Source organism: Sardina pilchardus, chromosome 23 (assembly GCF_963854185.1).
Source record: "Sardina pilchardus chromosome 23, fSarPil1.1, whole genome shotgun sequence".
NCBI classification, from domain to species: domain Eukaryota; kingdom Metazoa; phylum Chordata; class Actinopteri; order Clupeiformes; family Clupeidae; genus Sardina; species Sardina pilchardus.
In genome coordinates this window covers 12,959,123-12,984,459 of record NC_085016.1, presented here as the reverse complement: position 1 = coordinate 12,984,459, position 25,337 = coordinate 12,959,123, and the positions used below count along the sequence as shown (strand labels likewise).

General features: G+C 40.8%; 1 protein-coding gene across 1 annotated transcript; it reads right to left on the bottom strand.

Annotated features, from left to right (window-relative positions):
• Positions 1-13,458: 13,458 nt before the first annotated feature.
• atp1b1b (ATPase Na+/K+ transporting subunit beta 1b) lies at positions 13,459-20,647 on the bottom strand. The gene is made up of 6 exons (XM_062527895.1): positions 20,417-20,647; positions 17,931-18,059; positions 16,318-16,473; positions 15,627-15,811; positions 15,304-15,387; positions 13,459-14,998 (listed from the first exon to the last, which is right to left on the bottom strand). The coding sequence occupies exons 1-6, from the start codon at positions 20,505-20,507 to the stop codon at positions 14,738-14,740; spliced, it is 906 nt and encodes a 301-aa protein (XP_062383879.1). The 5' UTR covers positions 20,508-20,647; the 3' UTR covers positions 13,459-14,737.
• Between the last annotated feature and the right edge of the window lie 4,690 nt (positions 20,648-25,337).

Genomic DNA, 25,337 nt, shown 5'->3' with positions numbered 1-25,337 from the left:
TTCAATAGTTGAGTAGTTTCAGTGGTTAAATGATTTAATAGTGTATTATTGCAGTGAGGACCTTTATTTTGAAACAGTTGTGGACAAAGGAAGTAGTGAAACAGGATCTGTAGTCTTAATGAGATTGTATGCTTAAAGCCTGAGACAGAAGGTGCCTCTCATATATAGCGTTTACGCGTCCTCTCTCGCTCCTCACTGATCTACATAAAGAATGATGGAGCGGCAACAATGGGATAGTCTAGCCCTTCTATCTTTCTTTATGTAGATCATTGAGGATCGAGGAGCGAGGGAGGACATATAAACGCTGCTTGAGAGGGACCCACAGTAAATACTTTAAAAGTTGTATATAGTCTAATTAATGTTGATAGACAGAATGTTTAATGGATGTTGATAGGCAGATTGTTTAATAGATATTGATTGACAGTTTAATGGGTGGATGAGTGAATGGTCTGAAGAAGATGAATGGATAGAAGGTTGGATGGAATGTGCCTTATATTCTTGTTAAGAGAGACACTGATACAGCTCTCTGAGAGTAGTTGACACAGGTGTAATCAATTTAACTGGCTAGTCTTAAGAGAGCCAGAGTGTACTCTTAAGGCCTGAGACAGAGTAAATAATTTAAAAGTTGAATGTAGATAGTCTAATTAATGTTGATAGACAGAGAGTTTAATGGATGTTGATAGACAGATTGTTTAATAGATGTTGATAGACAGTTTAATGGGTGGATGAGTGAATGGTCTGAAGAAGATGAATGGATAGAATGTTGGATGGAATGTGCCTTATATTCTTGTAGAATGGAGAGACACAGCTCTCTACTGAGAGTAGTGGATACAGATACAGGTGTAATCAATTTAACTGGCTAGTCTTTAGAGAGCCAGCCTGAGACAGAGTAGATTGTTTAAAAGTTGAATGTAGAGCGTTTAATTGATGTTGATAGGCAGACTGTTTAGAATGGGTGGATGAGTGAATGGTTTGAAGAAGATGAATGGATATAAAGTTGGATGGAATTAGGAGGACTTATTTTGATACTGTTGTGCGCAGAGGATACAGGAGAACAGAACATGTAGTCTTCAGAGAGATTGTATGCACTTGTATGAGATTGTATGCTCTAGCCTGAGAGAAACTGACAGTTGGTGCCCAGGTGGCTGACCAGCTGGAGTAAGATTCTAATTGCTGCCGTGATGTCATAATGAGCAATGTTAAGTCTATGGGGGAAATTGTAATAGTTTTTAACTAATAGTTTAAAATGTATAAAAGTTACAAAGTTGAAAAATACAAAGCCCACATCGCGTAAGTAAGACCTACGTGACAAAATTTGAATGGTGTTTCTACGTTAAGCGGTTGAAGCTGAATTGGCTGCGTTAGAAGAAGAATAATAAGAAAAAGCCTAGGAAGAACAGTACAGTGCATTTTCATGCACTGTAATAACTAGAAATGCAATTCCAAGGAATTACCAGTGCATGAAAATGCAAAAATAGATAGATAATGTAGATATGGTTACTAAGGTGTAGCTAGGGTAAACATGGTGGTTGCATAGTTTACAGAGAGTTGATAGTGTGAAGGTAGACAGTTTAAAGATGAAACATTACAGTTCTAACTTAACTAATGATTTCTATTCATGTTAAAATGTTGATTAGCTAACTTAGCTAATGATTTCTAGCAGTTATGCTTAAAATGCTTATTATGTTAGCAATGCTAACTTTACTAACAATGCTAACCAGGTTGATTAGCTAACTTAACCGATGATTTCTAGCAGTAATGCTAAAAATGCTAACTATGCTAACAATGCTAAATTTGCTAACAATGCTAACCAGGTTGATTAGCTAACTTAGTTGATGATTTTTTAAAGTTATGCTAAAAATGCTAACTATGCTAACAATGCTAACTATGCTAACCATGCTAACTAGCTAACTTGCTAGTGAGGACTTTTATTTTGAAACATTTGTTGCTAGGGTATCCATGGTGGCCACTATCAGGAAACAAGAAGTTACTGCAGTATAATCATGTTGGTTGCTATGGAAACGGTCATAAACACTTAATTTTAATGGTTGCTATGTTGGTTGCTAGGTACATGGAGGTTTCATGTAGTTGACTGGAGGCATAGTGGATGATAACTGACAGTTGGAATGGTTGAACAGTTCAATAGTTGAGTAGTTTCAATGGTTAAATGATTTAATAGTGTATTATTGCAGTGAGGACCTTTATTTTGAAACAGTTGTGGACAGAGGAAGCAGTGAAACAGGATCTGTAGTCTTAATGAGATTGTATGCTTAAAGCCTGAGACAGAAGGTGCCTCTCATATAGCGTTTACGCGTCCTCTCTCGCTCCTCACTGATCTAAATAAAGAATGATGGAGCGGCAATAATGGGATAGTCTAGCCCTTCTTCTATCTTTCTTTATGTAGATCATTGAGGATCGAGGAGCGAGGGAGGACATATAAACGCTGCTTGAGAGGGACCCACAGTAAATACTTTAAAAGTTGTATGTAGATAGTCTAATTAATGTTGATAGACAGAATGTTTAATGGATGTTGATAGGCAGATTGTTTAATAGATATTGATTGACAGTTTAATGGGTGAATGAGTGAATGGTCTGAAGAAGATGAATGGATAGAAGGTTGGATGGAATGTGCCTTATATTCTTGTTAAGAGAGACACTGATACAGCTCTCTGAGAGTAGTTGACACAGGTGTAATCAATTTAACTGGCTAGTCTTAAGAGAGCCAGAATACTCTTAAAGCCTGAGACAGAGTAAATAATTTAAAAGTTGAATGTAGATAGTCTAATTAATGTTGATAGACAGAGAGTTTAATGGATGTTGATAGACAGATTGTTTAATAGATGTTGATAGACAGTTTAATGGGTGGATGAGTGAATGGTCTGAAGAAGATGAATGGATAGAATGTTGGATGGAATGTGCCTTATATTCTTGTAGAATGGAGAGACACAGCTCTCTACTGAGAGTAGTGGATACAGATACAGGTGTAATCAATTTAACTGGCTAGTCTTAAGAGAGCCAGCCTGAGACAGAGTAGATTGTTTAAAAGTTGAATGTAGAGCGTCTAATTGATGATAGGCAGACTGTTTAGAATGGGTGGATGAGTGAATGGTTTGAAGAAGATGAATGGATATAAAGTTGGATGGAATTAGGAGGACTTATTTTGATACTGTTGTGCGCAGAGGATACAGGGGAAGAGAATATGTAGTCTTCAGAGAGGAGCCTGAGAGAAACTGACAGTTGGTGCCCAGGTGGCTGACCAGCTGGGGTAACATTCTAATTGCTGCCGTGATGTCATAATGAGCAATGTTAAGTCTATGGGGAAATTGTTAATAGTTTTTATTTAATAGTTCAAAAAGTATAAAAGTTACAAAGTTGAAAAATACAAAGCACACATGGCATAAGCAAGTCCTACGCAACAACGTTTGAATGAAGTTTCTACGTTAAACGGTTGAAGCTGAATTGCGAGCGTTAGAAGAAGAAGTTTAACTAGAAATGCAATTCCAAGGAATTACCAGTGCATGAAAATGCAAAAATAGATAGATAATGTAGATTGGTTACTAAGGTGTAGATAGGGTAAACATGGTGGTTGCATAGTTTACAGAGAGTTGATAGTGTGAAGGTAGACAGTTTAAAGATGAAACATTCCAGCTCTAACTTAACTAATGATTTCTATTCATGTTAAAATGTTGATTAGCTAACTTAGGTAATGATTTCTAGCAGTTACGCTAAAAATGCTAACTATGCTAACAATGCTAAATTTGCTAATAATGCTAACCAGGTTGATTAGCTAACTTAGTTGATGATTTTTTGCAGTTATGCTAAAAATGCTACCAATGCTACCAATGCTAACTATGCTAACTATGCTAACCATGCTAACTAGGTAACTTGCTAGTGAGGACTTTTATTTTGAAACATTTGTTGCTAGGGTATCCATGGTGGCCACTATCAAGAAACAAGAAGTTACTGCAGTATAATCATGTTGGTTGCTATGGAAACGGTCATAAACACTTCATTTTAATGGTTGCTATGTTGGTTGCTAGGTACATGGAGGTTTCATGTAGTTGACTGGAGGCATAGTGGATGATAACTGACAGTTGGAATGGTTGAACAGTTCAATAGTTGAGTAGTTTCAATGGTTAAATGATTTAATAGTGTATTATTGCATTGAGGACTTTTATTTTGAAACAGTTGTGGACAGAGGAAACAGTTTAACAGGATATGTGTAGTCTTCTGAGAGACTGTATGCTTAAAGCCAGAGAAACTGACAGTTGGTGCCCAGGTGGCCGGCCACCTGGCCTAAGATTCTAATTGCTGCCGTGATGTCATAATGAGCAATGTTAAGTCTATGGGGGAAATTGTAATAGTTTTTAACTAATAGTTTAAAAAGTATAAAAGTTACAAAGTTGAAAAATACAAAGCAGGCATGGCATAAGCAAGACCTACGCAACAACGTTTGAATGAAGTTTCTACGTTAAACGGTTGAAGCTGAATTGGCTGCGTTAGAAGAAGAATAATAACTAGAAATGCAATTCCAAGGAATTACCAGTGCATGAAAATGCAGAAATAGATAGATAATGTAGATATGGTTACTAAGGTGTAGCTAGGGTAAACATGGTGGTTGCATAGTTTACAGAGAGTTGATAGTGTGAAGGTAGACTGTTTAAAGATGAAACATTCCAGTTCTAACTTAACTAATGATTTCTAGTCATGTTAAAATGTTGATTAGCTAACTTAGCTAATGATTTCTAGCAGTCACGCTAAAAATGCTAATTATGCTAGCAATGCTAACTTTACTAACAATTCTAACCAGGTTGATTAGCTAACTTAACCAATGCTTTCTAGCAGCAATGTTAAAAATGCTAACTATGCTAACAATGCTAAATTTGCTAACAATGCTAACCAGGTTGATTAGCTAAATTAGTTGATGATTTTTTGCAGTTATGCTAAAAATGCTAACTATGCTAACAATGTTAACTATGCTAACCATGCTAACTTGCTAGTGAGGACTTTTATTTTGAAACATTTGTTGCTAGGGTATCCATGGTGGCCACTATCAGGAAACAAGAAGTTACTGCAGTATAATCATGTTGGTTGCTATGGAAACGGTCATAAACGCTTAATTTTAATGGTTGCTATGTTGGTTGCTAGGTACATGGAGGTTTCATGTAGTTGACTGGAGGCATAGTGGATGATAACTGACAGTTGGAATGGTTGAACAGTTCAATAGTTGAGTAGTTTCAATGGTTAAATGATTTAATAGTGTATTATTGCAGTGAGGACTTTTATTTTGAAACTGTTGTGGACAGAGGAAACAGTTAACAGGATATGTAGTCTTCTGAGAGACTGTATGCTTAAAGCCAGAGAAACTGACAGTTGGTGCCCAGGTGGCCGGCCACCTGGCCTAAGATTCTAATTGCTGCCGTGATGTCATAATGAGCAATGTTAAGTCTATGGGGGGAATTGTAATAGTTTTTAACTAATAGTTTAAAAAGTATAAAAGTTACAAAGTTGAAAAATACAAAGCAGGCATGGCATAAGCAAGACCTACGCAACAACGTTTGAATGAAGTTTCTACGTTAAACGGTTGAAGCTGAATTGCGTGCGTTAGAAGAAGAATAATAATAAGAAGAAGAAGAAGAAGACCGAGGAAGAACAGTACAGTGCATTTTCATGCACTGTAATAAGAAGAAGAAGAAGAAGACCGAGGAAGAACAGTACAGTGCATTTTCATGCACTGTAATAAAAAGCCTAGGAAGAACAGTACAGTGCATTTTCATGCACTGTAATAATAAGAAGAATAGGAAGAACAGTACAGTGCATTTTCATGCACTGTAATAATAAGAAGAATAGGAAGAACAGTACAGTGCATTTTCATGCACTGTAATAATAAGAAGTTGCGGAAGAAGACTTGGAAGAACAGTATAGTGCATTTTCATGCACTATAATAAATAGTTGGTTGTAGAACTGTTGTACAAAAGACAATATGGCACTCATGACCATGGTGGGGCCTATGGCTGAAAAACAGCTGTGGGTGTATCTTAACCAACCCCACTCATGTATGCCATATTGCTTCATTAACAGACATCTGTGAGGTTTCTGTTGGCTGGGACGATCAACAGTATGTTACCGTGCCAAATAATCTGTATGTTGTCATTTCAGTCACTGGCATTGAACCAGACAACAGTGGCTCTAGCTTAACATAAATATCTGTTTTAACTATCACAGTCCACTTCAACAGACACAGACCAACAGCTTGGCACTAGACAAACTCTTTTTTCCCCACATACTTTTCTCACTGTAAATGTCCAGAAAGCATGTAGGTAAGCTATAGGCAGTGTAACAGGGGGATGATACTTACTGTTAAGTCAGGAACCCTCTCTACAGAAGTTTCTTGAAAAGGAAACATAATAGCGTGTAGCCCCAGGTCATGGAGATTGTTGCCAGGTGACCGTAACTGCTGACCATTCTTGAAAGGCATTTCATTGGCTGGTGAGGGGAGATATCCGATTTGGGGGCTGCCTGTCTGCCTGCCTCACCCTCTTGATCTGGAGTAGCTGCTAGCAAGATAGCGGCGTAGGCTGGAGCAGGTGTGGCCCTGAACCGGGCCAGCTGTGGGCTGCTATAAGAATTCTGCGGTCAGACGCTTAAAGAGACCCTATGCAACTTTTTCATAGTCGCTATGAAAAATCGCTTAGAAATCGTTGTTTTGCTTGACTGACCAGTTTTATCGAAAACAGTCACATTTCCTCCCGCTCCTAGTGTTCCTATCCGCTAATTACAACCTTGCAACTTTCTGATAAACGATCGTTTGCTGTTTACATCTGGAAGTCAGAGACGCGAAAGGAACAAGAAGAACCACGCTTGCAATTTATATATTTATATATAGCCTATATATGTATAAATATACACGCTAAAGCTGTCGGGGAAGCTCTGCAGAGAAATATGCAAGCATAAAACGAGCGAAAACGAAAAACGAAACCGAAACCAGAGATGAAATCGCCAATCCTGCATTATTCCTCTTTAAGGGTTTGACCCGCTTACTGTACTTTGCAATATGCAGTAACAATTTATGAATTTGGCAAAGTGTATCATCTGTCAACAAAATTATAGAACTAGCCAATAGCTGTTATCTGCGATGATATGGCTCAAATGAAATATATTGCCATGCTTTTGCAGTTTCTGTCTTGTTTTATCTTATTTTTTAATTTTTAATGAGAGTGAATCTAGTTCTATCACTAATGTTGTCATTTGTTAATGAGAATCTAACTCACATTTATCTCATTTAGCATGATTCACTGAGCTGAGCAGCCAGACCTTGCCATATAGATTCTTCTCCCACCCCCTGTCTCAACCCTTGAGAAAGGAAGCTTGACCTCAAGATGACTGTCCACAAATCAGCTAGTCATTAACTCCCAGCAATTAAAGTCCCTAAAGATGAGGTAGGACAGCAGATGTGTTGTGTTATTGAGGTGGTGGAAATCTTAACATGTGTAGCCCATGCAGTGTGCTTGCATATTTGAATGCTGACAGCAATCTTGTGTACTGCATAGATTGTGTTCCATGTACTGTACTCCAAACACAGCTGCTAAGCAGTTACTGCTTGGATTATCCTCAACTTGTATTAGAGGCATATACTGTAGATTTAGAACAATGTTCTTTATGGATTGACGTTTACAATAGTGGTTTGTGCATGGCTCCAATGTTCTGTCAAAATGTCGGTTTAACTGAAAACACATGCATGTACTGTATTTTGTGGTTTCATGGGAAAACCAAACAGCCTGACCCTGTTTGCCTGGTTTACTCCATTGGAATGAATGACAGGAAGTGTTTCCCCCTTCCAGAGCTCCATGAGTACTTCAAGAGATGTTTGGGGACCCAGGCTGTGCTCCCACGCAAGAGAGCCATGAGGTCTTCTCAATTTTCTGAATCAGTGTCACGTGACTAACTGACATTAGTGACTCACTCTATTGGCTGACTGTTTTGTTCATGTCGACCTCTGACCCCTGAATGAACAAGCCACTCACTGTGCAAGTGGGTAGTCCCATCAAACAGCAGAGGGGTCATAGCCTTGGAAAAGAACAGAAGGGGGAATTCTAGAACTTTAGAAGGCTCTTCATGAGCTCTGTGGAAAAAAAGTGAAGGGGCTCGCTTCCGCAAGAAACAATCAGGGTTGTAAAGGATGTGCAATGGTATGAATGTTTACTGTGTTAACATGGAAATATCATAGCTATTTGTTTAGTTTGAAAAATGGCTGTGTTTTCCCAAAACTATATCCCCACCCTAACTGATGTCAAATGAGCTCTTTTGGGGATTGGGTGGGACGGGGTGGGAGTTGGTGGAGGGTGGTGTAACATACAAGAGCACACCCAAAATTGCCTAACTTATCACTGCCTTCTCTGCTGGATTCCTGTGACCTCTTTTTAAAGCTGACTCCAGCTACATTTAATGAAAGGAGTGTTTGTATGTAGGACAAAGTGATAGAGAGAACTGAGAGAGAGAGAGAGAGAGGTGGATATGTCAAATTAGCTGTGACGAAACTTTAATTATATAAAATGTCACCGTGCCAGCACAGAGATTTATTTTCAGCAAACAGCCTATTTTCTTGTACACTGAGGTGCATTCTGTGGTGATATTTAGGAGCACAGGCCTGTTGAGGTGCATATTATATAAACTCAGGGGGCGCCATCGATGCGTATCCCTGCAGGCATGCTAAATCTGGAGCAATGCAGAGAACAGGGAGGTGAAGACCAAGACTGACATCTCTGCAATGTGTGTGTGAATCGGATTTGCACTTAACACCCCACATTTGAGCTGGTCGATTGAGATCAAACATCATTTACACCTTGCAGTGGAATTTACTTTAAATATGTACCCCCTACACACACACACACACTCACATGCACGCACGCGCACACACTCACTCACTCACTCACTCACTCACTCACTCACTCATACACACACACACACACACACACACACACACACACACACACACACACACAGTGAGGGTGACTCATGACACACATGCACACCTCAATCCAAAACATCTGTCTGGCTGATCCGGCATTGAGGGCACCATAAACAGGTTGACAGTCAGTCAGACAGACAGCCTTCTGCCCATACAGCGTCAGACAGATAAGCCGCCCAGCTCCGATGGTCGCTAGCCAGGGGCTCTTGCCAAGATGGGACATTGCCCCAGTATACTATAGCATCTGTTTCTCTGGCACGAATCAATCAGCCATTTGGGAAATTATGTATGCAGACACTCTGAGTCATTTTTAAAGCAACACTACGCAGAAATGTGACACTTTGATTCATGCTTTGATCAGGGAACTAGTTTTGGTATTGTCTTCAAATTCAGTGTGATGGTATATGATCATGTGATATGATCAAGGATATAGGCAATACTGTATGTGCCCTCTCGTTCCCACCAGCCAACATCAAGTTTTGTGTCTTGGGCTGGAACACACCTCAAAAATGAAAATAAAAACTTTCATAGCATGATATTGGCAAAAGCCACCAGTTATCATGTTAAAAAACTTGTAGTAGTCGCCAATATTTTAATTGATTTTGTGGAGATTGTGGCAAAGTCGGTGTTTTAAAGGGTTTCATTCAAGTCACTTGGCTTTTTAATGGCCTATCAGTTATCAGCTTAACCATAATTGCATATCTGCCTGTGTTTGGGCAAAGATGACCTCATTTGTTGTATCGCTACTCCGGCAAACAAACATCAATAAATAATTATTACTGCCCAATCAGTGTGGTGAGTGAACCAGTGCTCTGGCACCATTGGCTTCGCCCAAAGCAAGGAGTCGTGCAGAGAACCAATCAAACAGTCCTGTCTACGGATGAAGGTGATAACGTCATCAGCTGGATGCTCCAGCATGCCAGCGGCAGCTCTTTTCACACAGGTACACACGTGGCCACGTGAGTGTGTGTGTGTGTATGTGTGACGTCACAGGGGACCCTGAACAAGCGTCTGGTAGAATACTAATAGAGACATTCTCTCTCTCTCTCTCTCTCTCTCTCTCTCTCTCTCTCTCTCTCTCTCTCACGTGCTCACCCACTCTCATAAACATTCACACCTTTGACTGGGCTGTTGCCATGGCGCTCGGGTGTGAAGGATCACATACACAAACAACGTACACACACACACACACACACACACACACAGTGTCTGCATTATGCCCCCCATATAACCTCCATTTAAATATGCAGAAGGATATTCAGTGCAATCATATCAGAAATCAACTGTTCATTTCATCTAATTGTTTGGTTAGCCCTGTCCTATAACAACAGAAGTGTATTAAAGTGCTCTGTCTCTTACTGTAACATTTTCTTAGCATCTTCGTGGTTTTGACTTGATCTTGAAAGGCCTATTTTTAGACAAATTATAGAGTTTTGAAATGCCAAAATTGTCATAAAATTGATTACCCCTGGGCCAGACAGGTATGGAGCTTTTCAATTGGGTTGTAATTCTGTCAAGAGACACTTTTTTGTCATTATGATAATTATCCATAATTGCTCTTGATTGGAAGCATTCACATGCGATTCAGCAACCACATAATGATCCAATGCAATGTAGTTGTTCTCCCATCTCCTCTCAGATATTCCTCAGTCATTTCACGAAAAGATGAATAATCAGTTTTTGCTTGTCAATTCTTGTTCAAAATAGAACAAATTGTAGAGGAAACAAAGCCTAACAAAATTGAGATACCTGTGTTTATATGATAGATAAAATGGCTCAAAACCATGCTTTTCAGATCCATTTTAAAAGCGTATTTAAAAAATATTTTACTGCAAAAGTGGTCAGTATTTATATACACAGGGAAGAATCAGAAAAGTCATTCAAAGTCATTGTTCCTCTACTAAAATAAATCCACAGTTGAAAACACTGCTGCTGCACTAATCATATCTCACTGCTTGACACATCAGAAGAGTGTTTCCTGAGAACAGTTTACCTGCATGACCGAAGAGCCTTCCTGCTCCTGAAACACTTGCGTCCCTCTAAAAGACAGGCCAGTTTACCAGTTAGCTCCGACACACTAAATCCAATTAGGCAGAACCCAAATTCCACTGATCCTGGATCAGCTCACTGTCTCCGCTGGTCCCTGCTGTGGATTTGTAACCCTATTATCCCCCAGGTCTTACCCCTGTGGAGCTGGCCATGCAGGCTCCTCTGCCTGCTTCCTCTTCCCCCCTTTTACTGCGTCACTCAGCTGATCGCCCCTATTGTCACAGCCGAAAGTGTGCAGCACCGCAATCCCCCACCCCCGTCGCCGATTTCCTGGTGGCTTCTGTCTTTTTTTTACCCACAAGGCGAGAGGATTTCACGCCACCAAAGCTAAATGGCTTCACAGAGATGATTACGGTTTTAAACGGTGATGCATTCGTCACAGAGGACAAATTTGCTGACAGGCAGCCAAACAAGCCAACCCCCAGTAATCAAGGACATGTGCATAATACTACAGTAACCTATTCACACAAATGACTCCATTGTAATGTACAGAGATTTGTGAATGTCATAGCAGTTTAGTGGTTAATCTGATAATAAGTTCTTTATTGACTTTTCCCCTCCCTTGTAATATGGCCATATTAGGCAGAGCTATGCAACCCCAATGACTATTCTTATTGATACAAGAGTACATAGTCATTATACCCCAATGACTAAGTTAAAAAAAAAAGTTTCTGTGTTCATGTTTTTTATGACAGTAACCTTGAGTCCCTGGCCTTTCCTAAATTGAATGGAAGCTATTTTGAAAAGCAGCCATATTTGATGAATTTGCCACAGGCTGCTTGGGAGAATGCCTCTTTCTTCTCAGGCAGGTACTGAAGCACACTGTGTCCTGAAGGGGAAGATGTTATCTGAACGGGTCTGCGGCTTCCAACTCCACTGACCGGAGGGACAGAGACTGACCAGAGGTGGAAAGCAGAGATACAATCAGCCTGTTCCCATTCCCATTAGAGTACTATAACAGTAGAACACATGTTCAGTATTTCTCATAAAGCAGGATTATGAATTCAATTTAACACTGCCTGTTTTGTATGTGTATGTTGCATATGTTAGTCTTCCATACTTCATTTTCACTTAGTGAGTGCTACGAATTTGTCTAATGCTGAAATGTATGGTCCGTAACATTGTAAAAATTCTCTGTCGTCCTCTCGTCCTAGACCATCGAAACAAACATGGAGGACCGAGATAGGAAGCCCCAGAAGGACACGAGAAGCATTCAAGCGTCCCGGAGCAGAGAGAGGGATTTGAGAGACCAGCCATAATTCATCAGGCAACACTGAAGGCACTGTAATTGGCTTCTGAAGAAAGATTTGATTACTCAACAAGAAACTCCGCAATCAGTGTCTGTGTGTATGTGAGTGTTATAAGTGTGTGTGTGTGTGTGTGTAGACCCTGGTGTGACTGGGGTGTTGATTGTTGACACTCTCAGAGAATTTGCAGAGCATGCTTTCGAAAAATCAACTGACTGTACTTGTTATCTCTGCATTCGGATCCAAAATATTTTCCTGAAAACTACCTCTGAAGAGATCATACATATTGTCAATTCATGCTGAACATGGCTCTCAGATCATGGGGGAATACAACTCCTCATGTTCATGCACCTCAGTATGTGAGGGTCTCCAATGTGTGTATGTTAAACAGCAACTCTGAGGTCCTCCAACTTCTTAACTATTTAAAAAATCCATCTCTTAGTGTCTGCAGTTAGGGCCTTCACTGACACTTATAGAGAATGCAGTCACACTCCATGCCTCATGCAAATCTGATCAGTGTAACATCAGCACCATAACTATCAACGACTAACCAATCCATATGTTGATGCTACATTGTGATATTTGACAAACAATAGATGTTCTCATCCTGAGATTTCTGGGGGTCCAGAGTAGTTGAGAAATACCCATGACATGGACTGATACTGTAATCTTTCATTAGTCACAAATTGAGCTGTGGAGGACACAGGAGAGAGGAAATGAGGTCTCCATGGGAACGACTGATCTCGAGCCAGCTGATCTTTTACCAGATAGCAGTTGGCACTGGTACCGGTCTGATCCAGCATCAGCCTTTATCAAGGTAGGCATCTAATGCTTTTCCTGCAGTCATTAAGAGACAAGGTCAAACAGTAAATACACAAACCGCAGGTCATATTTTACACAAATTAGCGTCTGCCCTCTACTAGTAAATTTTCGACAGTTTTTTTCCAACCAGTGAGGCCAATAGTAATGGCATAATTAGGGAGATGTGAGTATCTGTCAGTTACCTTGTGTCTGGGTACGTATGTATGTATGTATGTATGTACTGTACTGTATGTACATATCTGGGTATATGTGTTTTCACACTCTCTCTGATGCAGTGTGGCTAATTTTAAACTAAAACCCTGTCCTTCTTAAAAGGGCAATGCATCTGGTTACACCTCCAAGCACTTTATAACAAACTACAAATGACAAAAATATAGTTTCTCCACTTTATTCATGTTAATGTTTATCTGGATTAAATAAATTATTCAATGGACTTGATAGATCCACATTTGACCTCCGATGTTGGACTGACGTTGGACATTCAATGAGCGCTCAACATCGACGTGTCGTTGACTATGGGGCACTGAAATCTTTCTGATAAAACTCTACCTTCCTCCCACAGTGACTTTGGTTTTGGAATTAGACATGACACTATTCTGCAGAATAAAACAAAACAAAATGTAAAACTGCATTAATGTAAAATTGTCCCACCATGTAAATGGCAAAAACATTCATTGGACAGTAACACCACGTATCATGTGGTGCATACAGCAAAAGGAGAATTTCTTTTTAAAAAGCACTGGAGCTAGCACCATTACCCCCAGAAAAGGCAAAAGTGTTACGGACTTGAAAAAAGTCATCTGTGATCGAATAAAAAGCGAAACAGAAAGATGAAAATATGATAATGGCCCCTTTCCCCTAATACACGTGATTCTAAGAAAAAAAACAAAAAACAATTTTAAGTGTAGAAAAAATAATCTCCAACAATCATACTTAAGGAAATAACACAAAGTAATGATCGCATGAAAGTAAAAACAAGAACAAAGAAATCTCTAGGGAGTGCAGCCACCCAACTTGCGCACGCGCACACACACACACAGACCTTAAGAGATCAGAGTGTACCATACCCGAATTTTCAGTAAGCAAGCATACATACATAGATATATATACATCTTGGACTGCTAAAGCTTGCTCACATTAGAAGAAAGCAAAAATAGATTACAACATGGCTTTCAAAGAACCAACATAGCAACATGTAACTACAGTACACTCCAATAAGAAAAAGAAAAATCGATGAAACCACAAAAGGCAGCAATACTTAAAGGGACAAAACACTGCTTCGCTACATCAGAAGTGGAATTCTCATTTACAGGAATAAATGAATATGTAGTGTGGCTCAAAGACTACTCACCTTTATAGAGTACATATTTTTAGACTATTGCTAATCCTCCTGAAGTTTTGCGTTCTAACCCTAGACAGAAGCAGAGAAGCTAGTGAAAAGCATACAGGTTAAGTGTAGGTCCCATATGTGGCAATGTTTTTTTTTTTTTTTTGTTCGAGACTAGTTTTGCTTTGACGTCATATTTTAGATCATCCCATGGTGGTTTTTTTTTGCCCTCTCCTAAATGACATTTAGTTTGGTTTTGAAATGGAGGCGTGAAAGGAGGGGAGGTCAGAGAAGAAATACCTATCGTGTGCATCGTTACTGAGGTCATAAGTTGGTGACCTGGATTTTAATGTCAAATCGTCCCTGGTAGCGGTCCTTTTCGCTGTACTTGATGTTGTCACCATACACTGAGCATTGGACGCGCAGCTCGGTGTTCATGGTGAGGTTGACGAACTGGATGGCCACCAGCGGTTGGAGGTACTGGGGGTGCAGGATCTTGCCGTAGTAGGGATAGTACTGCAAGGGGAAGCCATTACCAATGCCGTAGTACTTGATCTCACCGATTTTGCCGGCATCTTCTTCCCTCTGAAAGGATAGAAAGGATTACATGGACGCCAAGAATGGAAGCGTATCAGAATGACCACATGAGCTCAAAAACACTGATGACATGTCTTCTAGCACTTTGACAATTTGTGGGATTTCTACCCAGGAATGTCAGGATACACACAATATACACTATAAGGATATAAACTGCAAATGGTCCTTATCCAAGTCCAGGATGATACAGCTTGTGTGGTATTATCAATTTGATATCTACAGTATAACACATCTTTCCACTTTGTCTGGCGCATTACTGTAGTTGACCAAAACAGAAAGCGGACATCTGATACCTTATTGGTGCAGTGGATAGGGATCACATTGGGTTGAACTTTCTGCTGGGCCTCCTCTGGGATGCTTTCATTATTGGATGGAGGCTGTGAACCAATGAAAGATGAGATCAACTTTTAACAAATATACAAAACAGGGTCATCTCACTCCATCCAGCCAGGAACCACTCAAGAGCCAAGTGAGTATTCCTCCACTTAACATAACACATCAACAAAAGGTACATGTAGTGTTTCAATTTATGAAATCATAAATATGTTTTAATAAATAATCAAATATTATTTCAAGGAAATACCAAATCAATGTGCAAGGAGCTAGAGGTATTTACCCTTGGATAGAAATTGACAATTCTGTTCAGCTTGACGATCAGGCAAGGCTTTCCGTCCTTGAACCCAAACTCGCGATCCTCGATTCCAGAGCATGGCCCGAGTATTGTCCGCTCAAAGCGGCAGGCTCGTCGGCTGCCAATGTCACTATCAAAGTCACCCCGGTCCTTGTATGCGCTAGGTGAAGCTAGAAATGTCAAGATACGTGTAAATTAATTGGATGCAGTTCCACTCATGCACTCATGTAAGCTTGGGTTACAATTACTCTCAAACAGCAATGTCTTATGTCACAAGACAACTATCATGTTTATTTTTGTCTATGATAAAATAACGAGGAGCATGGATCGGAGTTGGTCCCAATGAAAAAGAATGATATATGATGACCACAACAACACTTAAGGGGATTGACACTATCTGTGGTGTTGGTGAAACGTTCAGTGCAGAACTCCTACAAATCTTGAATATTCATCACACCATATGGTTAATTTGGGATTTAGACATCCCCTTTTCTCAGATTTCACCATGGTTCACTTCGCTAGTGAACACGGTTTTTCAAAGGACTGTAGAGACAGTAACCGCGAAGAGGGAAGGTTCTCGAGGGTTCTCGGTTGAACCTTTAAGGCTTCTACTCTGATTCTACAGGATGAGGGTGATAAAAAAAAAGTCAATTGTGCTACAGTCTGAGGAACTTACCACCACAATCCTCATACTTCAATGGGTCCTTTTGGTTATCGTCACTGTAGGGTTCCAAGAAATCCCGCATTGACTTGGCATACTTCAAATATGTCTCTACATCATTCAAGTTAAAGGCCAGTTCTGACTTTTCTGAGCGAGGTGAGTGTGTCAATCCTGTCAGGGCAAAAGACAGAAGTAGTATTAGGATAAAGTACTACAGTGCAATCCAGTCATAGTAAGAATATGCATTAATGACAAAATGTCACTTTTTTTCTCATAGAAAAAACACGGCCCTCACAAAATTTTCCTGGAATGCCCTTATCCTTGTTCTACAAAAACTGCATTCCATAGAAACTCCCATCTCTTCCTTTGCAATCATGTCAAAGTTCAACCTTGGAGTACTGTAGTTCTGCTGCTTCTAAGCCTCTGTGAGTGACCTAACTTCAGGCTGATGACCTACATCTACAATCACCTAGAGAGACCACCTCTCCTATGGAGTGGCATCCCCCTTTGACAAAAAAAGGACTCCTCGTTGGCCATCACAAACCCCGCCTACAGTACAATGGAAACTTGTTCCCCTGATAAAGAGAAGAGCTGCTGGATCACTCAGGTGAAAATCATATTAGATTACATCACTTACTACTGTATGACCATTTACCAGAATGATCATAAGGCTCATTTCTCTAAGCACGCACACACACACACACACACACACACACACACACACACACACACACACACACACACACACACACACACACACACACACACACACACACACACACACACACACACACACACACACACACACACACACACACACACAAAATCAGAGAAGCAAGAACATCATAGCAGTAAGCCATTTTTGTACTCCTGTCCTCCCCTGTTCACAAAATAAGTGGAGTTGTAAAATGAATGGCAATGTAGCATGTACTGTAATACAGTATCTATAGTAAGCATTCTGGCCGTCCCCTTTCATCTAGATAGTGCTAATGGTGACTGAAAAAAGGAACGTTTTGCCTCATATTTGTGTTAGCCCTGAGGAGCTAACAGAGGAAGGCATTTTGGAAAGGAAAGCCACCCTAACCGCACAGCCACTAACAGCCATAGCTTTTCCCAAAACGTATGCCGGACGCCAACTTCTCCAGACCATTACATTCCATGGACATTCAAAAGATACACAGCTGCCATCGCTTTTTTAAAAAAGAGCTGGATGATTTGACACAGAAGTCCTCTGTAAAGTCACAGAGTTCACACACTAGACTAGAGTGTAGAACATTCAATGTTTGGAAAGGGACTTGTAAGCTAGTTCACCTCCATGATTTCAAATCAGATCAGAAACCGTTCAAAGATGCTATTATGCACATTGCAGGCACAACACACTTCCGCCCATTTTCTACAAAGGTGTCTATGTGCATCTCAAAATACATCTCCCTCTCAATCATCTGTATTTTCCAGGATGTCTACAAAGCACACATTCATGCTACGCTACCCAAGAAAAAAAAAGACTGGAAAGAAAAAAAGGAACGTACCACTCGAGTGTGGGGACGAGCTTGTTCATTGTGGCCACAAACAAACACTTAAGCTGTGATAATAGCACGCCCCCACAAGCAAGAGTGGTGTGTCCTTACCTGGGGGTGCGACTCGGTCTTGCCAAGTGGGTTTGTAGACGCTGAGGGTGAGCAGCAAGGCTTGGATTGTGCCAATGAATATGCCAGCCAGGAAGCCATAGAAGATGATGTAGAATGTAATGATTTTAACTGCGGATAGACAGCAAGAGTGACACTGTTACACACATATCTGTGGAAGGGAGATGCATGTAAAGAATAAAAGGCATTTTGTTAAGGAAAGAAACGAAAAGAAACGAAACGACAGCATCAGCTGGTAAAAAAAACTGATGAAAAGTATTTTATTCATTGCAGAGGAATGGCTTATGTCCGTGTTCTTACAAAAAGGTCCTTTGCCAAGGCAAATGACCTCCGACAAATGAAAAGGGGTTTTCATTTCATACAGACATAATGCTCAATAACTGCAGCAGTAATCAGACACCTGAACCCACAGACAATTCCTGTGAAGTAAGTCGTTTTAGTGAACGTTGCACATTTGGGAGAGGTGACATTGCACAAGTCTATACACCACTGCATTAGCAATACTGCAGCATGACTTGTCCTCAGAACCACTTCAAGAACAGCAGTCAACACTGACAACATTAACTACCATTAATCAAAGACATACAGTACATTCCTATTAACTGTAGGTTTGCAGTATGTTATACTGTACGTTTACAGAGTACCATCAGGCTATGTATAACAGTACTGTGCTCTGTCTTGATGTTCATACATTACAGCTCTTTTCACTGTGTGAATTAGGCCTATGTCACAAAGACACTTTAGTGGCAGCAAAACTGTAAAGGTCAGCTAGATCAAAGCCTGAGGTTGGCCAACATGATGCAAAAAAACAGGAAAAGAAAGAAACTCCCAAGGACAGTGACAACATGTCACCTCCTCTTGAATCAGCATATTCGATAAGGGCATTATGAACAAATAATTTATGTTTTCATACATTTAATTGACACTGTAGTAATGTACAAATGACATGCGAAGTGTTACTTTGTGACAGTGCCTCTCAGCTGAACCCATTACACACTGCCCGGCGTCACGACGGGAGTTGAATCAGCAAAGGTATGCTAGTGGTGCAAAAACCAATGCTAGGAGATCACCACCAAGGTCATCGTTTTGCTCAGCATCTCACTGACCAAACGTTAACGTAAGTACTAGAGGAAAGAGTGAAGACTACCAAGGCGTTCAAGTTCTTTTAAAAATACTTTTTCTTCGATCTACAAAATCCAGTCGTGACATCCTCAGTTCCGCTGTAGTCTAGGCTACCGCATACTAATCAGTCTGGAGTCGCCTTCTCATGTCATGTAGCCTACCTTAAACCGGACTCCATTCTCTTCTAAATTGGCTACTTCGTGTTTGGAGACCATACTATAATTAACACTTCAATTCAATTTGATATTAGGCTATCACTTTCATTGTCCAATATAGCCCGTGCGCAGTTTCAAGGTCGCATCCACATTAGAGTTTCGGATAACTTTTTCTCCACAGCTGAGACACGTAAATGAATGAAGTATATTGCAAGGGAACACCACCTCCTATTGTTACTGATTTTATGTCGTGAGATTCGGAGAGATGACATTGGGCTGATATTCAGAACGAGACACTGCTCACTGGAAATGACGGGGCAGGAAAACGGTGGCTGATCAATTTGATTTCTATTGCTGGCTGCACTGACACTACTGCCAGCGCCACAGCCAGAGAAACATTAGACAAGCAAACCTTCGGATCCACACGAGAAGGCCAGATCACCTTGACTCACCTTGGACGATGATGCATTTTTAACCCTTTCACAGTTGTGGGCATGTAGTAGTCATAACGCCCAATTTTCGTGATGAAGGTTAATTCAAAAAGATGCTCTTTGCCCATGCATTTCAGCAGATAGCACTTTTCAACGTCAGTCATCTCTCCAACTGCGCCATTGGGTCATGTCAGTGCACAGGAGAGTCGTCTACCTAGCTCTGTGGCAGGTGCGAGTCTGTCAAATCAAGCTTTATTTGCAGAACTGACTTTCAGTGACATTTCAGACATTTGTAGTGTTGGCCCAGCAATCACATTTTCACCTTGCTCAGCATTAAAAACCAAGCTAAGAGGTAAGAAACAACTGCTCATCTTCAAACAAAGAACTATTGCATATTTTGTGTCGACAACCAAGTGAGCTATCACTTAAAGCAAATTGCGACTGATAGTTTTCGAACCAAAGGGGAAGTCATCGGTCTGTCAGCCTTCAGAAATACTTCCGAAATCTGTATCTTATGCGTCCTTATTACATGTTCAGTTGACCAAGAATGTACGCGTTGCCCTGTACAACAACCGCTGCAAAGTCAAATCAAACAGGTGTTGCATCGAGTCGTGATGAGGAGGAGGCATAGCGTCGGCTCTGTCACTGTCTATCGCCTTAGCCACATTAACCGACCGGATGACATGCCATTGCACCCCTCATGCACCTCGAAAGCATTGGTAATAGCCTAACTGCATGTTTAAATGAAATCCATACTTACACCAACTACTACCAGTGCGTCCTAGAAATTCCTTCCTCTCTGAATTCCACAGAAAAGAAGACCATCCACCTTCATCTTTGTCTGCAGGCATTGTGTGGCTGATTTCTTGTTTTATTTCCCTTTGAAATGAATGGCTACACTTGCTTTATCTTCCACCCGGTGGCCAAAAGTCCTCTGGAGCACCTTCACCCCTGATATACGGAGTAGTACCCGGCTTTCTGTCGTGTGCTCCGCACAATATATTCCTCGTCCAAGGTGGGTCCGCCCACAAACTGTCTCAATAAGTTGGCTACTGAAAGGGTGGTTCAGACCTGGCAAATCACAAGCGTGCTTTACTCGGCGTAATTCCTGGTATGTGGTCGTGGATGGGAGTCCTATGAACCCCTACACATGAGATGCGTAAAACTCGGATGGGTTCAACCAGGTGCACACACACACCGCACACACTGTACCTTCGCTTTGCAAGTGGGATTTTTCAGCGGAGTTGTGGCACAAATGAAGTAGTTTTTGGTATGTCAAAACGTGTCGAATGATGTGATCCCTGAATGGCTGTTAGCAGTGGTGACATAAGCGGTGCAACTCTTGTTCTGAAATGACAGAGGCTGTACGCTTTATTGGTTGACATTTCATGTCAATGTATGTTGAATCTGTTTTCTCTAAAGCATTTTTGCTGACATTATCAGGTCTGTTGACAGCCTAATTCATGTCTGCTGAAATGTTTGAAAGTTTATTTAAATCTATATCCAATCTTGGTTCTGGCATGAAATATAATGTTCATTTCGGCAATTGCAATGATCTAAGTAGTTTTGGTGCTGTTGTTGTCCCTCTCATTGAAAGACAATTGACTAAACAGCATGACTGCAGCTGCCTTTTGGATTATTGTTGTTAAAAAGCACTTGGAGTTCTTATGCACAGACACTGCAAATATGAATCTAGACACAAAGCAAGAAAAAATCTTCAGAAATATTGTCCCCAAACCTATTTACATCATCACAGTGCATATATGTTTGGTCTCATCCATCCACCTTTAAACCACAGATTTAAGTAGTGATATATATCAAACAAGACATTCAAATCAAGGGCTAGTATTAGCCCTCTGCAGATCTAAATAAGCCATAAAATGCTATTTTTGAATATGAATAACTGAACACAATGTTTAAATTCTTAGGGCAAAATGAGATGATGTTACCTCACTAGGTCTCTGTTGAATTGTGCCAGTCAGAACTCGTGCTTAACGTCAAGATGACCTTTGCCAGATCAACTCTGATGGTATTGCTACAATTAGCCATGGTCATATAATATCGTAGAGATGTGCTTGGTAAAAGGTAGCTTATAGCATTAATGCTCTCTAAAAATCTGTCGGCCATATGGTCATCATTGATTTCTGGTGTCCAGTCATGGCTGGTGGCTTCACTGTTCCCCCTATAATAATAGTCTCTGGTTACACACATCAGTGGAGAAAGGAAAACACTACTGCTGTCCTCCTCCCTCCCCACCCCCCTATAGCCTCACTACACTCAGTGTGCCAATTCCAGTATACCCCTGTTGGAGTCACATGAAGGGCAAGCACGCCAACTTTACACACAGCGCCGGCTCATTCTATTCAATTCAATGTTATTGATTTAAATAGTGCCCTGGACAATAGATGTGCATTCCACATGCTTCACAGAGACCACGAGTCTGAGTCGCTGGATGATGATCATGATAATAATAATAAAAATAATAATAATAATAATAATAATAATAATAATAATAATAATAATAATAATAATCTTTGTTTGTAAAGCACTTTTTTCAAAGCTAAGTTACAAAGTCATTTATAAAGACAAACTAAAATAAACATTAAGTCATGACAACAAAAAACAGATCTATAAAAACAGAACAATTTAGTAGGCAGGTATGAATGAAAAAAAAATCTATATAAAAGATTTAGATATAGTATATGGACCCATACAATAATGTGCACAATGTACATTTTCTCCCCTCTTTTCTTTCTTTAAAAAATAATGAGGACTAGTTATTCAGCATATTCAACATGCAGCACTGGCCTTAAGCCAAGTATCTGTGACTCTCTTTAAAATATTTAGAGGATCAGGACATTCATTAATGACCAGGTAAATTGTTAGGTTGTTCTACCATGGTACAGTAATCTACACAATGTGGCGCACAAGTTCCCATGGGAGACTCACATCTGGTTCTTCATGGTCCAGTGATTTCCAGTCTGATGCTTATTTGCTGCATCTGTAGAGTTGAGTGTCTGATAAAAGACATCAACTGTGCTGTAAAAGTTACTCATTTGCCCCCCCCCCCAAATAACTTCTGTGAATTATAACCTTTGACAGAGATTGAGACACAAGCAGAATTTACGAATGTAGCATTTTGATGCAATCACTCAGTTATTTCTTCTCTCCAGGTGATAATCAAAGCTAACTACTGTACTTATGGCAAGTTGCACAGCAAGTTAGTTGTGGTGTAGCAAAAATCAAAGTTGTCCATCTTTACGTAGTGAAGATCACTGACTGTACCCACTCGAAGGCAAAAGTGTGTAAAGCAAAATGTCTGCATTTTAGACTTCTTTGTCCCCGCCAGAGTTTAGCAGGTACAATCATTCAAAATCTCCATGTTACTTTACCAGGGGAAAAACGCAAGATAGTGGATCTCCTTGTATGGGCAAAGATGGCAGCTTTTGTTTAGGCGAACTTCAGAGGTCTATTTTCCAAGCGTGATAAGGTAGAGTGCAGGGTGTAGGAAATAGTGTCAGATTGTTAGTTGAATAGTTGGGGTGGTATACAAACTGCAGAGGTGGGGAAGGGGGGGATATATTTCTCATTGCTCAAAGCATCTCATCATAATGGGGGTCTGTGCTGCAGGGTACAAGGGGGGACATTTCACCGTTTGCTTCTTTGGCTCTGGGATGATGGTAGTCTTGATGATGGTACCTGAAGGTATCAGGAAGCAGGAACCACAGCCTGGCTCAGGGAGATGTTAGAGATGTCTGTGAGGAGATCCGCCAGCTGGTCAGCGCAGTCTCTGAGCGCTCTCCCTGGTATGTTGCGTGGGCCTGCAGCTTTGTGTGGGTGGACTCTGGAGTCTGGACTTTCTCCTCAGATCAGCCAGGACCAGATGGAGGACCAGTTCTTCAGGGATGGGTGTGGACTTGCATGTCTGTGCATTGTTTGGTGCTTCAAAGCTGTCAGGGAGGTGAATGTCACTGTTGTTGTGTCTGTTGTGGTGTAGCCTTATAACCTGTTAGGGTGACGGGTCCTGCCGCGCGATCCCTATAGCGTCACAAAAGCTTCCTGTGGATTCTCGGTGCCTACTTCCCAGATGGCTTTGGAAAGCTGAACCAAAGATCCTTCATTACTATCAAGATACTGCAACGCAATACGTTACTATGGGAGCAAAACGGAACAGTTCCGGTCTGCATAAGTGCGACGTCACTAAATAAACTTTTGCTCTTAATAAGCAATAACAACATACAAACATAATTGTGATAACAGTATTTCTGTCTAAAATCATGCATGATACCAATGAGTCATTCTATAGGACACGGAATGAATAATTGAATTAGTCTGTGAACCGAGCTAACTAGCTAGCGGACGCTAGCTTAAAAAGCAATGGAAGTGAATGGCAGTAACCATGACAATACAGCTATGCGCTGCCAGGTCACTAACAGTTGAAAGACTCCGCTTAAACTGTATATACCGTTGCAAGTTCACTTGAGTATAAACTACCCACTTTAACTAATGTCACTAATGTTATTCAGGTAGTTGTCATTTCAAAGAAATGACACTGCTCCGTTTAAAATGTTACCTTAGGTAGGCGGCTAGCTAGCTAGCTAGCAGCCAGACAGTAACCAGCAGCAGCATGGTCTGATATTAAGTTATTTTCTTAACAAACCCATTCACTAAAAATTACACTATTAGGCTTGAAATGATCGGAAAAACTTACAGATTATGACAAAATATTCCAAAATACCGTCAAGAAATCCAGAAAGCCATAATGACCAATTTATTGATAACATTCCACAAGTCTCCCATTGACATTAATGCAGCGAGGGCGTACTCTGGTCTGCATAAAGGGGGATTCCCTCCCAACCCCCTTGCAATAGTAGAACGCGGAAATGGTCGAACGTTGGGCCCTCTCGCTCCGCTTGAACCCTCTCTGGCTGAACCCTGTTGATCTGAGAAGCCCCAGCGGATCTGAGAACCCCTGCATCAGAAGGCGACGTCTCTTGCAGGGCATTCACCTCAGATGTAGCCTCTGATGGGTGCATGTGGTTACAGTCATTACTACGGTCTAAGTCCTTGATGCCCGTCTTGATGCACCCAGCCACAGGCTGTGCATTCTCCTAATAGGCAGATGTAGTGCTCATAGGTATCTGCTTCTCTGAACTCGCTCCAGTCTGTGCATTCTCCTATAGGCAGATGTACTGCTCATAGGTGTCTGCTTCTCTGAACTTGCTCCAGTCTGTGCAGTAGAGTTCAGATGCAAAAGCCTCTAAATCCACTTTTTGTCAAAAATGAGATAATGATGGGGAGTGAATGCTCTTCACATATAGTGTAAGTTAATTCAATAATTTAGCTTCAAAACTCACTAAATACCATTCTCTTCCTGGTCTGAAATATTGATTTGTAGGGGAAACCCTATAGGAGCCTGATACAAAATGCTCATTTAAAAGAAAAGTGGTCAGACGGATTTAGAGGCTTTTGCATCTGAACCCTGTCATTCTCCTATTGGCAGATGTGCTGCTCACAGGTGTCTGCTTCTCTGAACTCGCTCCAGTCTGTGTATCTCCTATAGGCAGATGTGCTGCTCACAGGGGTCTGCTTCTCTGAACTCGCTCCAGTCTGTGTGCCGGCACACTGTGTGCCTCCTCTCTGAACTTCCACTTGATCATCAACACTGCGCGCGCTCAAGG

Coding starts and splice junctions, on each gene's coding strand:
- atp1b1b (XM_062527895.1), bottom strand. CDS start 20,507: ATGCCTGCAGACAAAGATGAAGGTGGATGGTCTTCTTTTCTGTGGAAT. Junction 16,474..17,930: donor AGACCGAGTCGCACCCCCAG/GTAAGGACACAC, acceptor TTGCCCTGACAG/GATTGACACACTCACCTCGC. Junction 15,812..16,317: donor GAAGTATGAGGATTGTGGTG/GTAAGTTCCTCA, acceptor TGACATTTCTAG/CTTCACCTAGCGCATACAAG.